Genomic DNA, 17,440 nt, shown 5'->3' with positions numbered 1-17,440 from the left:
GGCCAGATTCTCATTTACAGCAAAGTGCTTTTTTTGTCTGTCTGCCAGTGTGAAGAAGTATTAAAATGGGTTAATGGATGGAACTTGCTTCTAAATAACTTACAGTTATGCCCGCTGTAAAGCCACAGTCCACAGTGTCCTGAGGGGGCCGTAAGGCTGGCTGAGAAACTGGCCGAACGGTGGACTGTAGAGTGCAAAAATGAAGCTAGCAGGTACGATACTTTGAATATCGACATCTTATTCTTTTAACTGGTTTATTTTATCTGCTTGGTTGTTTTTTTTTTTTATTTTATTTCTTTATTTCCTTTAAAGTCGCTGTCAACATGCATGGGTGTTCCTGCTCCCATTTTCCGGAGAGTTGCACGCTAGGGCTGGCCATAGCGCTCCTCTCGGGATGTGGCAGATTTCTGCTTGAGCCGGTGGAGCTGAGTGGTGGAGCCATTTCCAAACCTGTCTGTAACTCCGTGCGTCCGTCTTGTGAGTCTGTCTTTCCCAACGCACTGCTAGCAGCAAATTTAACTACCAGGGTGTGAAAGGGACTGTCTGCCTGCGATGCCCGCGATGCTGAGATGAGGCTGGCTCCAACGCCCGTGTCTGTAGAGCCAAGAAGAAGCCATGGTGGTGGGCATGGTGCTGGGTGGGATGGAGCAGGACAGGCACCCTTGGTGTCACGTTGGCCAGAGAGGAGCTGACAATGAAGAACTTTGTATTCCCTGAACTGTTTTTAAGATAAATAGGAAATGCCAAATTCCAGGACTGTGTTTGGCCCATACATGTGAAGGCGCATGGAAAAAAAATCCAGTTGTAAAAGAGGAAAGAAATGTCTGCTGTCTGTCTTACCGAGCACTTTCCTGGGGCTGGTGCACCACAGAGCAGAACTTTTGGTTCATTTTTTCCTTCTGACCATGATGAATTACTTTTTTTACAGGAAGCAGCAAGATAATAACAGGAACAACTTTTTGGTGTTCAGACAGTACGTTCTGGTAACTGGGCAGCAGTGTCCTATTCATTCTGAAATAACTTTCAGATAATGTAGTCAAAATTGCATCCTGACCTAGTGAAGGGAGGTTTCAAATATCAAGTTATAAAATGTGAAATTTCAGGAGGAAATTGTTATGAGATCTTTCCTCAAGGGAAGGGGCAGAACAGTTTAAAATTCTTCCAAGATACAAATAGTATCAGAACTTTTGGTAATGCTCTTAACAGGTTTGGACATAGCATTCTCTTTGCAGAACAACTCATGTTTTGCAGCAGCTTTGTAGGATAAATTTCAAGCTGGCTGTGCAACTGGGTAAAAAAGCAAGAAAAAATCAAGCAGCTCTCAGAATACAAACGTTACAGACCGTATATATGTTGTTAAAATCTTTAATTCAGTTCTGAATGTGGCTGATGCTGGATTGCAGAGCAAGCGGCCCCTGTAAGGTTAGGTGTCGGGAAACCTTCAGGTAGAAACGAGTCTCGAAGGCAGGTGGGAATTTCTTGGCACTGGACTGGCCGCAGGCGAGTGAGGTGGAGAAGGGAAATCAGGCGCGCTGCCGGCGTGCGGCAGAGGGCAGGAAAGCAGATGTGGGTAAGGAGAGGTTTTACATGTGGGTGAAGCCCACAACTGTGGGTACCTGCCTGGCTTCTTCTGTGGTGAGCGGTAAGTTCCCTGGTGAGTGGAACAGTGGCCTCAGTAGTGTTTGCCACCTCACTTCCCACCACACTGGAGATCCCTCAGCTCTGCTGGCTCTCACGTTGCACCAGAGCTGAAGGAAACCCTTGAATTGCTGGGAGCCATGACGAGCTCAACCACCAATCATACAATCATGGAATGGTTTGGGTTGGAAGAGACCTTGAAGATCATCTGGTTCCAACCCCCCTGCCCTGGGCAGGGACACCCCCCACCAGCCCAGGTTGCTCCCAGTCCCGTCCAACCCGGCCTTGAACACCTCCAGGGATGGGGCAGCCACAGCTTCTCGGGGCACCCTGCGCCAGGGGCTCACTGCCCACACAGCCAAGAATTTCTTCGCAATAGCTCATCTAAATCTCCCCTCTTTCAGGGTAAAACTGTTCCTCCTCACCCCATGGCTCCCCTCCCTGATCCAGAGTCCCTCCCCAGCTCTCCTGGAGCCCCTTTAGGCACTGGAAGGGGCTCTGAGGTCTCCCCGCAGCCTTCTCTTCTCCAGGCTGACCCCCCCACCTCTCCCAGCCTGTCCTCCCAGCAGAGGGGCTCCAGCCCTCCCAGCATCTCCGGGGCCTCCTCTGGCCCCGCTCCAACAGCTCCGTGGCCTTCTGCTGTGGGGACCCCCCGAGCTGGAGGCAGCACTGCGGGGGGGTCTCCCCAGAGCAGAGCGGAGCAGAGGGGCACAATCCCCCCCCCGCCCTGCTGGCCACGCTGCGGGGGATGCAGCCCGCAATGCCGGGGGCTTTCTCGGCTGTGATCGCGCATTGCTGGCTCGTGTTGAGCTTCTCATCCCCATGCAAGCAGTGCCGGCAGAAATGGCGTGGGGAACTGTCCCCAAGGCATGATGAACGCGTTGGTGCTCAAGCGTTGTGTTGATGTAGGAAGCAGGACGGTGCTGTGATTGGGTGTATCTATGGAGAATAAACAAGCCCTCCTGTGCAGTGCCTGGGTAGGGCTGGTAACGAAGTCTGCGTGGTTCCTGCTGGGAGAGCTGGTCAGCCTCGTGCATGCTTTGTAATGGAAGTAAAGACTGATTGCTGGTCATTGTTCGCCGGTGGAGGTCCACCAGGATGAGCTGAACTCACCATGGCCCGAACACTGCGTGACCACCTCGTGCCCATGCCAGGGGAGGCTTTGCCAGTGCCCATGTGGTGCTCCTGCCTCACCATCTGGTGCCCCCCCATAAATGGGAACCTGCAGGAAGGGTTGGGCTGGAAGCTAGTGGGCCACCCACGGAGACAATCCAATTTGATACCATGGACTAAAATACTACTTGTTCATTGCTAACGTACTACTCTTGCATTCTTTTTTCTGTAATCTGAACAATGAAATGATGAGATTTCTCCCATGAATAGACCGTGCAGAGTGTTTTTAGGCTTGTTCCAAATGATGAAAAGGGTGTCTCACCTTTTGTGGTGATGGCTTTCGGTCAAACATGGACATGCATCTGCTCTTCTAATGCTTCTCTTTCCACTCAGCACTCCCAGCTAGCAGAAACTCTGTTATTTCAGATGTGTGTGTTTCTGTGTGTGACTAAAATTCAAAATTGTCATTGAATATGTAAGGTATATTTTTATGCGTCCCATCTAAATATCAAATTTCAGAATATCAAGATACATGTAAATGTATTTTATTTGCATGCAGATTGTATATGCATAGATTATATATTTATGAATATAAAGTATGTACATATGAAACTATATTATAAATATATACTGTTTAAATATATATGCGTGCACATGCATTTTATATATATAGTAAGTAAACATAGAAGGTGTTATGAAATGGCTGATGTTTGTTCTCGTGTCCTTTGCAGGAAAGATTCCAAGTGAAGAATCCTCCCCATACGTACATCCAGAAGTTGAAGGGCTATCTGGACCCGGCTGTAACCAGGAAGGTGAGGAGCGTCCTGTTTCCTCTCGCCTGTCCCTCGGTCCTCTGTGAGGATGGTCCCGGGTCCGGGTTCCTTCCTGCCTTTGTGTAAAAGGCCCCGTAAAAGTCTCCGAGAAGAGTCTCGGTGATGGAACAAACTGCAAAGAGAAGCAAAGGGAAATTGGAAAGACGCTGTGGCTTTCGCAGCTCGGAAAGGAGAACAGATGTTGCAAAGAAAAGAACCATCTGACACATGAAACATTGTTTTAATAACTTCAGCTTCAATAAGTAGTCTGACAAATTATCGCTGGGCTGTACTCTAGGTCTGACTTTCCATGTGGGCAGTGCTGGCGGTGAATAAAACCTCTATTGGATGGTGCTTTTCTCACCCGTGTGGAGGGGGTGTTGAAATTTTGAGTCCTTTTCTCTGGCGTTTGTGTGACACCCAGGAGTTCAGTCCGGCTGGCACAGTCCCCTCTCGCTCATCGTCTCATCCGGGGTTTCAGGGTTGTGAAGAAAAGACGTAAGCTGGGGTGTGTTTACATGGCAGAGCCTCATCAAAATGAAAGTGTTCTATGTATTATTTTGCCCCAAATAGTTTGTTAATCACTCCTGAAAGACTGAGGCACTTCACTTGGCCCTTCAGGTGAATGTCGTGCATCCCTGAACGTGCCTTCTGTACCGGGGATGTGTTCGTGGCTGGTTCTGATGTTTCTGAACTGGTTTCATGGGCTTAGTAATAACCTCCAGGGCTTTAGAGTACCAGTAAACCTACATCCCATTTGGAGGACCATCGCTGAACCTTTGGCATTTAACCACTGTGGATATCAGCTCGTATCCTGTGTTGACAGTTATAATAGCCTTTAAAAAAAAAAAAAAGCAAAAACCAAACAAGAAGAGGCAGCGAGAGGGTTGCAGATCCTGCCGTCGACTGGCTCTGCCTTGTCCTCAACAGTCGCAGCTTTGTGTTGCCGTACAATGAGCTGAGGTCGGTGTCCTGCGGAAGAATCCGTATCCTGACACCGGTGGCTGCAGCCGTGACGGAGGTGCAGCTCCGTGTCCCTTCCAGGGACGAGCGCTGGGTGCCCTCTGCTTCCAGCGCCCCGCGCGAGCTCCGGTCTGCAGGGCTGCCGGAATGTCTCTGACAGCGCTGCTCTTGTTGGAGGCTCTGACAAGGAGTAGGAAACCATTTAGACGGAAACCTTTAAGTTTGCCTGTAGCCGATTATAGTGATTTTAAAAAAAAAAGTGGTGAACGAGGGTCTTTGTGTTTTTCTCCTGAAGGGTTTTTGAAATTCATTTAGTGTTTGGCTTTGCTCTGTGGTTATTCCGTGGGCGTACATTGAAGCCTTTCTTATCCTAATACCGCTGTAAGAGTCCCGTGACAAATGACAAAACCGAAGGAGCCTAAAAATAACTCCCATTGAGTTCCTCTCTTTTGTTGCGTTATTCCGTGTCGCCAGCAGCCTTTCCTCAGCCTGGGTTGCGCGGCGGAAAGATTTACCCACGGGCTTCGGGACGGGCGCGCGAGATGGTGGGGAGAGCTGGTGTAACCAGGCTGATGGCTGTCACCGAGGTGGTGGCAGCGCTTCTGCTGACCATCCCCAGCGCGGCCGGGAGAAGGTGCTGCAAAATGTGTGTATCAGCTTGGAATTGGGGTCATAGTGGCTCTTCCCAGGAAAACAACTGCTTTTTGTCCAAGCTGAACTATGAAACAGGAAAATGAAAGCGTTGAAATTACATGGGTTTTTTTAAAGCAATTGCAGCTTGGTGGCTCCGGGAGCCCAGTAAAGCCCAGAGCGGGTTCCCTGCTCTCTGCTGGGGCTGCAGGGAGCAGCCTGGCCTCGCCACGGGATAACGGTCCCTCCTGGGAAGGGGCTGCCTATTTCTGCCGTGCCCTCCCACCCCTCTCTCCGGGCCGCCTCTCGCTGCATCGATATTTTACCTTTCTTTCTAGAGAGGGGTAAGCTCTTATACTGCTTGCCGTTACATTGTGTAAAGTCTCTTGGGAGAGAAAACACTGTGTTTCTGTACTCTGAGCTAATTAACCGAGGTCCAGAGAAACTGTATGTCTGATCTCAACTAGCTATTTTAATAGTAAAAATTAATAGTGCCTTGTGTCTACTAGGACTTTATGGGGAGACATCTATTTCGGTCTGCCAGTGGCTTTCTGGGCCGGGATTTCATCTTACCTCAAGTAAGCCAGTGGTGCTAACTGGCGTGTGATAAAACCCCGGCGAAAAAGGTGGCTGATAATTTTCACGTAGGTCAGCAAGGCAAGGCAAATCCTGTCCTTTCATCATCTTCAGCTCAATAAATGAACTCCTGAGAATTATTAACTGCCAAGTAGTCCCCTCGTTTTATTGTGGGTTTATTGTGGTGCTCTGAGAGCAAACCTTTTTGTTCCCCAGTATTCATAGTTTAGTCCTACTTGCAGCAGCATCGCTTGCATCCTAAACGTTTATAAGCCCTTTCCAAACACCTCAGGTCGGTGTGTGTGTGTGTGCGATAACTGATGACCAAGGTGGTGGTGAAGTACTGCAATTCCAAGATGGTTATCATCGTCCACCCACTTCTGCTCTCATTTACCTTCTTCACGAACGAGAATTTACCAAAACAGCTGCTCCAGAATAATTCATCCAGCTGTTTTAGGGCATTCCCATGGGCAGGGAGCCCCAGGCAGGGGAGAAGACGAGAGTCTTTCTCCAGCTGGGAGAGGAGGAGGCATCGCTGGCTCGCTCCGTCGGCGCACCGAAGGCCGCCCTGCCGCAGCCTGGTTCTGCAGAGGATGGAGAGGAGCTGCTTGGCTCGGCTCGAGAGGAGTGGGGGTGCACTTAGAGGTCGTCTGCCGTGACCGGTGCCTTTGAGCTGTGAAGTGGGGCTCCCGCTGCCTCCCAGTGAGGTTTTGCCAGGTCACCCTTTCTCCTCCCATACGGAGGTGACCCGAAACCTCATCTCCCTTCTGCTGTGTTGCAGCCCAGGGTTTTACTTCTGATGCTTTATGGCCTTTTCCCAGCATCTACTTTTGCAGATAGAATTTAGCGTGCACAAATTGCTAAAGCGCGCAGATGGCAGCACATGTGTATTTCATTATTGGCTCGCGCACGCAGATTTGGTAATTATATAGAAATCATGGCAGGTTTTTTGGTGTGGGTGTAAAGTCGCAAAAGCGAGATGAAAGCACCAGGCTGAGAATGGAGCCCGAACGCTGTAGCTCTCAATGGAGAGTTTGATAGTAAAACAAAGCTTGTATTGTAAAGAAATGTTTATTTATCCACAGGCTTTTAATTTTCTTAATCCTGGAAACTCAAAAATGTGCATGGGAACAGAAGTTATTTTTCTGAGTTTGTTTTTGTTGACTGCCGAACTATTGTTATTGCATTCCTCAGGATTTAGAGGGGTTCTCAGTTTACCTTAATGTTTTATTTATTCATTCTGCACTGCGCGAGATGTTGATATTTTTAATAGCATCACATGGGTCTTAATTGTTATTTTTGCCTGCTCACTCAATTACAGAAATTCAGAAGACGAGTCCAAGAGTCTACTCAAGTACTCCGAGAACTGGAAATTTCTTTAAGAACAAATCACATCGGGTAAGAATTTTTGATGACTTCTGGTCTAAGACTTTTTTTTTTTTTTAACGTCTACTGATGGATGCCTTTGAGAAAATATCTCTTTGCATGTCAAGCAGTGATACCACTTGATTGATCGTTAAAGCCTGAAGGGCTCAGTTAAGCGATAGCTGGGCACCTCAGGAGAATAATTCAGCTTTAATCCTTTCATGATAGGGTTCATCCACATCTCTGGGAAGGCTGTGAAAAGATTGCAGTCAAATTCTGCTCACCCTGAGTCAGTCAGAGCAGGAGTGAGCATGGTTGTGTCTAGAATAGTAATAGTATTGCAGCTATAAATATATATATATAAAAACCCCATGCTGTTTTATAGCTCTAACATGATGCAGATCATGAAGCCTGGCTGTGACTAATATTCCCAGTATTTTACTTGTACAAAACAAAGTTCCTCTCAAATAGCAAAAGTAAAAGAATCACCAGAGACTTCATTTTTTTTATGGAAAGTGCCGTTCCTCTCCACGTTTCCACTGGTCTCACCTCTCTGCTTTGGGTCTGGGCACCAGAACCCAGTTCAGCACAGGTACGTCAGCCAGGAAGGTTTCTTCAGTGTTTTGTTTCGTGACCACACTGTATGTCCACCTCACTTACGTCAAAACTGCTCTTATTTTGAGGAAAGCAGGGTGTTTTAAACAGGGGGAGGAATAGCCATTCTCCCTCTGGGGGGTCGGGCTCCCCAGTGCGGTGTTCATGGATGGTGTGCACGGCGATGGGGAACCCTCCTGCAAGCTGGGCCGTCACAAATATCTACAACAAACTTCTCCCACAGCCCAAACAAAGCTCCCACTTTGTTTTCCCTCATTTTCCAACGCAAAGGATTCCCTACTGGAGACTTGGGGCATCCCAAGCGTGAGGCTCTGCAGATTTATGACGGCTCACGGGTGTGTAGAAGGAATCGTGATGGTGCAGCAGATAAATAAAGGAGGCTGCCAAGGCCAGTGTTCATTTATTTTGTTCACCTGGCTGAGTGATGTGTTTCAAAATATGTTTTATCAAAATGCCAGGTTGTTTATTTTAGCAGGTAAATAGCAAAAGATTTAAAGCCTAAAGACCGCTAATGAATTCCCGCTCTGCCGAGAGCAGGGGACGCATAGCTGCAGTGCCTCGGAGGCAGAGCGAGCCCGGGGTCCCGGTTCCCGCCCTGGCTCCCCACTCCTTCCAGTGGCACCCAGCCCGCTCCTGGTGGGGTTTCGGCTGCCCCGGTTGGGGCTCGCAGGGAAGCCAAGCTGGGGCTGTGCTGGGGCTCCTTGTTCGCCTGGGTTTGCCCCCAGGTGTATGGATTTTTGAGTTTTACTTGGCATTTGTGAGTTTTTGAAAGCTTTGGAAGATAACAGGGTTTTCGGAATTGAAGATTATTTTGCATAATTCTCAGGAAACCAAAATTCACCTTTTTAAAAAGAGAAGGCAAATTACTGTTCAGTGTATGTCCGGGATGTCAGATCTCACCCTCGGTGCTGTTACTCTTTTGCTGGTGTGCCGTCCGTATGCTTCTGAGATACAGCTGGAGATCAGGATGTGGACAAAAATAACCCGTGTCCCCGCGACTCTCGCACTAGAAGGCGGCTGTAACTGCTGCTCGGGGGGTTGCGCGGTGGCGGGTGCGCGGGAGGAGAAGTGCCCGGCTCTGGAGCAAAGCCCAGGGCGCCCGTGCCCTCCTGCAGCAGCGCCGCGGGGCTGGGAAAGGCGCTTACCAGCGCTGGACGAACACGCCTCGAGTTTCTGAGCAGTGCAGAGTGTACTTGGGGGGTTTTATTTTTATTTTTTTATGGAATATTTTTCCTATCATAGTGCTGCAAAAAAGATTGTTTCACTACATTTGTAAAGCCCTCTAGAGAATTCTACTTCAAAATCCTCTAAATAATAAATGGTGTTTTTCAAAAGTCTTCTTTTCCTGAGCGAGAAGGCAAAGTTTTTCCCCGTAGTGCTGCCTCTCCTGCAACGGGTCCGTCTCTGGGTTATCTGACCAGAGTTCCAGTAACTGCACAAAGCCTGTGAAACGCTCTGATGTCTGATGATTTTTCTAACAGATGGGTCAGGGAGTTCCTGAATGAAGAAAACAAAGGCCTGGATGTTCTGGTGGAGTACTTGTCCTTCGCACAGTATGCAGTCACGTAAGTAAGACATGCCTGGCGCTCTCTGGGCTTGCGAGGCAGAGGGAGGATCCCGCCATCGCCCCGGAGCGAGAGGGAGATGCCGAGGCCGATGCTCGGCTCCCCCTGCAGCAGAGCTTTCCTGCTGGTAGCTGAGCACAACACCTTATCTACTTACAGCAGAAAAAATGGTAGCGTTAGGCCAAAACTATCGAATCGTAACCTGTTGCAGAGAAAAAAAAGCCTAAGTTTAAGCCTTGAGATTATTTATGTCTAATACTGTACTGACATATTTTTTAGCTTTGGCCTCTGACCCTCTTAGGGGTACAGCGCAAAACCATTCAGCAAAGGTGTGGAAGCATGCAGCCTTCCTTACGAATAGCTTTGCAATTAATGCCCCTCCCCAAGGAATTGTGATGGTGTCCACTGTGTTCAAAGCAACATCCGCACACGAACCACTTGTCACAAGGCTCCTGGCAAGCAAAGTCGTTGGCAGCAAGCAGAGTGTGGCCAGCAGGGCGAGGGAGGTCATCCTCCCCTCTGCTCTGCCCTGGGGAGGCACATCTGGAGCACTGTGTCCAGTTGTGGGCTCCCCTGGTCAAGAAGGACAGGGAACTGCTGGAGAGGGTCCAGCAAAGGGCTACGGAGGTGATGAGGGGACTGGAGCGTCTCTCTGCTGAGGAAAGGCTGAGGGCCGTGGGGCTGTTCAGTCTGGAGAAGAGAAGACTGAGGGGGATCTTATCAACGCTTATAAAGCCTTCAAGGGAGGGTGCCGGGGGGGGTGGGAACAGTCTTTTTCCAGTGGTGCCCAGTGACAGGACAAGAGGGAACGGGCACAAACGTGACCATAGGCAGTTCCATCTCAACCTGAGGAGGGACTTCTCTCCTGTGGGGGCGGCAGAGCACTGGCACAGCTGCCCAGAGAGGGGGGGAGTCTCCCCCTCTGGAGCCATTCCAAACCCGCCTGGAGGTGTCCTGTGCCACTGCTGGAGGTGCCCCTGCTCTGGCGGGGGGTGGCACTGGGGGAGCTCCAGAGGGCCCTTCCCACCCTGACCGCTCCGGGATTCTGTGATCCTGTGCAGCAGATGCGCTGCAAGACAGGAGTGGGAGTTTCAAGGTGATTTTGCAAGTCGGGAGGACTATGAAATAAGCTTTTGCGGTTCCAACGTCTGGTTAGCTGGGAGTCAGGTGTAGTCATTTAGGTAGTAAATAATAAAATTATTAATGATTATTGAATCTGATGAAATTAGTGACTATTAAAACAAATTGGGAACCAAATCCACTTTCATTAGTTGTTATATCACACAATGTGAAATAGTTGTTCAGCGGAGGATGTGTTTCTGTATATCCACAGCTTGTCACTTCCAGATCTCGTAGGAGCAAATTTTTCTTTAAAATTGTATGAAAAGAAGCGGTAGGTTAAAGATAGTGTTGTACTTAGGAACTCAAGCTGACTAGAGTTAATATTTTATTTTTAGAAAAGATGCCATCAGATGTATATATATCATTGCATAGAAAAGAGATTTTTGGTGGGGTTGCAATAAAATTAATGGAGGAAAATTATATGTTTTAAAATGCTACTAACTGGAAAAAACTGCGCACAGCAAAAAGAAGTGTTTGTAATTGTTTGTATAAAGACTTTCTTCTTAAAATTATACAAATGTACGCAAGTTAGCTTGCTGGGTTTTTCCCCTCTCTAACGTGGTAAACATGAATAATAACCTCAAAAGCTGTAAGGGGAACAAGCAATTTTCACTTGAAATAGCAGTACAATGGGCAACGAGTCAGAAATCAAAGAAAATCTGTAACAATTATGGTAATCTATTACATATGCTGGGAGATTCGTGAGCACCAACAAGGCAGTGTAAAGGCTCGCGCACCTATCGATGGAGGAAACTGCATTAGTACTTGCACAACGTATTGATTTATTGAATAAAATGGAGACAGCTTTAAGCATTCCGCCTCTTTCCTTCGAGGCAGGGCATCAGCGAAGCAGCCGATGTATTTGTTTTACATTGAGGTAGAATAACACATAGCTGTGTGATCCTTCTGAAATTGTATGCTTGTGTGCGTGGCTGCTCCCTTTGCCAAGGTCCAGATTTGCTGCGCTGTGCGTTTGAAGCTGGCGCTGAATTGGAGCCGAGGGGAAGCGAGCCTGCATTGCTTTCGTCCTTTGCTGTTGTGAGCTTTGGGGACCTGCTGAAATCCGCAGATGTTGAGCAGAAAGGAAAGTGCTATGGGCATCTCCTCTGTTTAACCTGACGTTGGAATTTCTGTTTCCTTTCAGGTTTGACTTTGAAAGTTTGGAGAACAATGTGGAAAACTCGATGGACAAGTCCAAACCTTGGAGCCGATCTATCGAGGACCTGCACAGAGGCAGTAACTTACCCTCGCCAGTTGGCAACAGCGTGTCCCGCTCTGGCAGACACTCGACTTTACGGTAAGGCGTTTAGTCAGGCAGAGGGTGACCTACAAACAGCGAGTGCCTGAGTAAGGAGGCTCAGTATGGTTTTTCCAATTAGAATGTTTTTCATCTTCCCTCTTTTTCACAGTGTAGCTTTGACATATATAGGAAACGTGTCATTGTACTGACAGTTTTGAGGTGGAAAGAAGTGCTGAGCCCGTAACACAGGGCAGCATTTCACAGCAGTGGAGGAAGAGGCAAGAATAACTCTGCCTCCCTTTCCAGGGGCGGAATGATCTAAGGATGCACGACACGTTTCCGTCAGGTACCATGTGGCTTACACAGAGGAAGCCATTCCTCTTCTCCAAAGAGCATCTCAAGATTTCCATGGTCCCAGCCAGCCTGCAGCTCTGACCTGGTGTCTCATCCAAAAAGGTCTCTTCTAGCAGCACATTCCTTCCGTGTTGCTATGAACAAGGCTTTTTTTTATTTTTTTAAAAGGCCACTTCCATCCTTCAAACCCGCTGTTAAGTCTAGCATCACCCTGGGCTCAACTGTGAAGTCTCTCTTTCCAAATCCTGGGGTTTTTTTAGTTTGTGGAAAAGGCAGGATCGCCTCCCAGGACTGAATGACAGTCACCTCTGTTACATTCCTTCAGTGCTATAAAGCACAGTAGGCACCACCTTTAAACTAGCAGTGCTGTCACCTAGGGGCGCAGCTCAGCGTGCCGAAGGGCTTCTATTTGTACGCTTTTTGACTTTTTTTGGCCTTCATGGAGTTTTGTCACGTAGTACTGTGAGCATAAAGGAGTCTGACAGAGATGGAGCCAGTGAGGACTTGCAGCTTTTTCTGATATCTTCCAGTTGAGGTTCACTTTTGATTTGTCAGTCAATGACAACATTGACTCTTTAGTTCCCGTGAAGTGTGTCCCTTCCACCGAGAGCCTGAGCTGTGGCGGGTGTGACACCTGGAAGATGTAGTTCACAGACATCAGCAGTGGAGGGGAGGAGACACACGCACAGTTCTGGTAAAGAGATACAGGCTGTGGAGTCCAGCAAAATCACTTGACCAGTTGATTTTTTTTTTTTTTTTTAATGTTGCAAAGATGTTCTTAGTGGTTTTGGTTTTCTTTGATCTTTAATTACTATGACAGAAAGATGGTGGAGCCTTGTGCTTGCAGGAGGATGTCTGATTCTGCTCTCTGTCTTTGGGAGGCATGCTTGTGATGAGTTACACTAGAAATGCATAACTCGGCTATACATTACATGGCTCTTACGTGTTTTCTCTTCATTTCCTTCCATCCTTTTTCCTTTTTCACGTCCCCCTTTATTCCTTACCTCTTTTATTTTCCATTTCCACGTCTCCTTCCTTGCATCCTTCATTCCCCTCCCTCTTTCAAACGCTCTCCTCCCATTCTCTCTCTCGCATCCTGCCCTCCTCTGCTCTCCTCCGCCTTTCACGTACCATCAGATTGGTTTCTCTGCCTGAGCAACTTCAGTTCAAACGCCGCCAGAGCTGCTTTTCAGCCAACTGCCTCTGGAGCGGCTTCACTTTGCGCTCTGCTGATGAGGCTTCGAGCCGGAAAACCTCGTAAGTGCCAGGTGGAAGGTTGTGCGCAGCAGGGGCTGCGCGGGGCATGGAGCCGCCTGGCGAGCGCTGCTCCCCATGCCTTATAATCTGGTAATCCTACGTCTTGGTAAAGCGACTGCCCGAGCATCAGGGGGAAGTTTTCAGCCTCCAAAACGTGTGGTTATCACATTATAACTTCGAAAGGGTAGTTTGCTTCCGTAGAGTGGGATTTTCGAAAAGAAAATGGTTTATTTTGGAACACGATACTCATTTGCTTTATCATATTGCAAATAGTATTATTAGTTTCATACCTAAGACATAGAGCCCTTAGTCATTGCCCATGTTATTTCATCTTTTTTATTACAAATAGATCTCCAAAACTGGCACAGAAATGTAATTTAGTACAGTGTTTCTCAGCCAAGTGCCCCCTCCTGCCCACAGAGCCATCTTGGTCTCGGGGCAGCTTGGGCAGAAACTGTCCGACATTTACGTGGAATTAGCATCTTTGGTTTGTGTTTCATTTAAAAAATAAATCTGTGTTTTAAAATGTGTACTTTTCAATAGCTGGGGACTACGTGTATTAAAAAAAAGTAAAAGCTAAAAGTAGGTGGGGAGTTTTTAAGAAAGTTTTTTTTTTTGTATAATTAGTAACTATTGGTTATCTGAAACAGAATCTTTTCCTGAGAACAAGCTAAGGGCTCATCAAGCGAGGAGGGTGCGCGGGGTGGCGTTTCTGGTGAAGCCCAGGAGGTTCCTGCCCCGTCGCTGGGACCCGCGGAGACCCAGGCCACAGCTGCTTCTGCGGGGAAGCTCCTCTTCTGGCTTTGTTATAAAAAGCATTAAAATGGAGAGAAAGGATGAGGTGGTCCTCCCTCTTTGGATGAAAAAGGAGAAGGCTGACAATCTTAACAGGGTAATTTAAAATTCAGGAGCTGGGCTCGTCCCTGCTATGCCGTAGCCGTATGAAAAATGAGAATGGATTTGGCCTGGATTCCTCCTTCTTAAAATGGCAAGAGGATGTGGGGAGGCAATGGTTCCTGCCAGTTTTAACACTATTTTCTTCTCGTTTTTGGTGCCTGGTTGGCACCAGCTCTCCTACTTGTCCTCAACGGCTGTAGACCTGCTGTAGCCCTCAGGACCCTGCAGGGTCCCGGCTGATGAGTGCTGTACGCATTTAATTATAGCAAAAGGAATGGGAAATAAGCACAAAGCAACGCTAGGGAGGAGCTGTGCCCCTTGCACGCTTGCCAACGGGGCGGCTCCGTCGCGGTGAGCGGCTGCCTTGCCGCCAGCCAGGGCGAGCTGGCCACCGTGGGAAGTCACCCGGCGGTGACGTGGGCACGGAGGTTCTCTGGCTGTTGGTGTGTGCGTGGCTGAGGCTATCCATTTCTAATTGTGACTTTAACTGCCTTCCCGGAGCTCTTTTTAGTGGTGCTAAACCCTGCCAATTCCCGGCTCACTGGGTTTCCTTGGCAACTGAGGTGGTGGGGTTTTTTTTTAAGAGGAGGCACAGGGATTTGGGAAGCAAACACCAAAATGAGGGCAGAAGGATAAAAACGGGGATGAACCTTTGGGGATTTTATTGCTGCTTTTTTGGGAGAAAAGAGCATTACTTTCACATGAGATTCATAGTCTCCTGTCAGATAAATATTAATGCAGACTTTGTAATGTCACAGCCCATTAGAAATTCCCTCTCTTCCGAGTCAGATACTTCAATTTTTATGTGGATTGAACTGAGAAACTTCATTTCTTTCTTCAAAATCTGTGGACTCTGTAATGAGAGTGATGCAGGCAAACGTATCTTCATCCATAAATGGGCTTTGAACGCATTTGGTAATTGGACTCAAATTTGGCACTGCTTCTTATGCTGCAGTGAATTGGGCTTCACCAGTAACACTGTCACTGCTCGGGGACCCGCTGACTTCGTCATCAGAATTTTTGTCAGATACTTGCAAATTTAACAGAGTGTGGTTTTGAGCAGTCGGTTGTCGATCTCGTGATTCTTGTGGGTTCTCTACGTGAAGGCCACGAGTTGTACAGACCTCGGACAGGCGTTGGGCGGGCAGCGGTGTCTCTGGCAGCTGAGGGGTACCTCCGCGGCGGCGTGTCCCCCTTCTCGCGTCGCCTGCTTGGTGGCGGCGTGGGGTGTTTATCAGTAACTGTCCTGGTCGAACTGGGGGAGAATCCCCTACAGCACCTGTCGGTGTGTGCCTACAGAGGTGAAGAAAGATGCTCGCTCCCTTGCTGGATGTTAGGTGGGATGTGCACGGCGTGGCAGAGCTCAGCACCGCCGGGGCGTGCATTCCCGTCTGCAGTCACGCACTGGCTGCGGAACCTGGGAGGAGGGAGGGAGACCAAACCAAACTGTTTCGATTCCTTTTTTTCGCCTTTTTTAAGCATCAGAGATCTCCTCAGCTTTAGGGACTAATAATTTTTCCAGATTCTTTTTGATGAAGACAAAACCAGCAGGCTCAAAGTTGTTTGCCCAGAGAAGCTGTGGCTGCCCCATCCCTGGGGGTGTTCAAGGCCAGGTTGGACGGGGCTGGGAGCAACCTGGGCTGGGGGGAGGTGGCCCTGCCCAGGGCAGGGGGGGTGGAACTAATGATCTTCAAGGTCCCTTCCAACCCAACCGTTCTATGATTTATTTTCTTTACATTTGTGGCACAAACCAGCTTTGTCATCCCTGTTTGAAGTGGCAGAGAGGAGACGTTTTCAGGCAGCGTGGCGACATACTCTGGCTTGCCCAGGACAGGTGTTTATGCCCTCGCATGAGCAGAGGAGCTGATCGCACCTCACTGGTTTTAATGCTTGTGAGGGCCACCGCTGAGTACGGGCTTGTGGTCTTTCCTCTCCAGGTCGCGTCCCCTGCAAAGGGGTGCGAGTTCAGGGTCCCCACGTCCAGCAGACCCAGTTGTACCTTGCCCCAAGAGGAGATCAGAGAAATCTGATCTGTTTGTAGGAGGTGCCAAGACCTTCCTCTTCCAGAGTCCCTTTCTGCTGTCAGAAGGACATTGATAATACAAACACCACCAGCTCCAAACCACCACCACCAAAATCGCAGAAAGGCAGTCCGAAAACCACCAAAGCCCAGTGAAAACCAGGAGTCCCATCGTGTGCAGAGGTGGGCGAGCGGCCAGCGGGGCGGTGAGGTCCATCCTGGGCTGTCCTCTGCTCTCATTGCTCCTACTCCGAGGGAGCCAGCCTAGACAAATGGGGGCATGATGTTCTTTACCAGACAATAAGATAAAAGTGATAGGAGAAACCAGCTGTAACTTGTATTCGTTACTAACGCGGTGCATCAGAAGTCTGTCTACGCCACTGGACTGGGCACATGTCCTCGTTTTAAGCATGAAAGTCCTTCCATTGAAGTTGGTGGAAATGGCAGGAGTTTGCCTTGAGGTTTGTGCTCACTTACCATGATGGAAAGGACTTTTATTTACTTTGAGTATCTCAGTTTGTTGCGTAGGTGTTTTAATTATCCATCTGTGGGTCTTCAGTGTCGGCGTGAGCTGTTCTGCACCAGAAGACGCCCTTGCGTGTTGTGTTTTCTACGTCTCGGTTGTACAAAGTGCTGGGTGAGGCCGGGACACGCCGGACATTTTCAGCAGTTCTGGCTGGTCACGTTAACAAAGTAACGTGGACGTGGAGGCAGGAGGAGTTTAGCAAAACTAATTTCTTCAGGCTGGTTGGGCTGAAGGGTCCTTCTCAACCTCTGTAGGAGGCTGGTGGGTAAACGCGCAGCCTGGTCTCCAGAGGCACCCTGGCAGCGCCTGTACCGCCACCCGATTAACTAAATTGTTAACAAATCGAATAAAAACGGTGAACGAATTATTCTTGAACAGAAGCATGCTTTTGTTAGAACTGGGCAAGAAAAAGAACCTTAAACTGTGTATGTCAGCGCAGATTTATCCTCGCTCTGAAGGGCGGTCGGTTTTCCCATGCGGGTGCAGCATCCTGACTGTGTCCCCACAGCCTGCGGCAGCGAAGGCACGAAGCTGTGGAGGCGCTCCCTCCGGCGTGGGACATCCCGTACCCACCGCCGGCGGCTGGCAGGAGGAAAGCATTACGCGCTGCAGGAGCTTGCGCATGGGCAGGTTTTCTGCTTCTGCTTTTTTCAGAAGTAAAGGTTTTATAGTTCTTCTTTAAAGGAGGGGCAGAGGAAATAAAAGAGGAACCATCTGAATTTAATTACCAGGATAAATATACTCTTG

At 48.7% G+C, this 17,440-nt stretch overlaps 1 protein-coding gene across 2 annotated transcripts in view; it reads left to right on the top strand.

The window, feature by feature from the left end:
- The window catches only part of FMNL2 (formin like 2), a gene marked incomplete at both ends in the record, with an annotated part of 157,673 nt that overhangs the window by 88,648 nt on the left and 51,585 nt on the right, over positions 1-17,440 (top strand). For both annotated transcript variants that reach the window (XM_082483957.1, XM_082483956.1), the window contains 4 exons: positions 3,483-3,563; positions 7,054-7,130; positions 9,194-9,277; positions 11,544-11,696. In XM_082483957.1, coding sequence (XP_082340083.1) covers positions 3,483-3,563; positions 7,054-7,130; positions 9,194-9,277; positions 11,544-11,696 — 395 coding nt within the window. The remainder of the gene's footprint in view (positions 1-3,482; positions 3,564-7,053; positions 7,131-9,193; positions 9,278-11,543; positions 11,697-17,440) is intronic.

The sequence above is a fragment of the Vanellus vanellus genome, assembly GCF_965231255.1.
Source record: "Vanellus vanellus genome assembly, chromosome: 5".
NCBI lineage: Eukaryota > Metazoa > Chordata > Aves > Charadriiformes > Charadriidae > Vanellus > Vanellus vanellus.
Note: the sequence above shows the minus strand (reverse complement) of the source record. Positions and strands in the feature narration are given on the sequence as shown.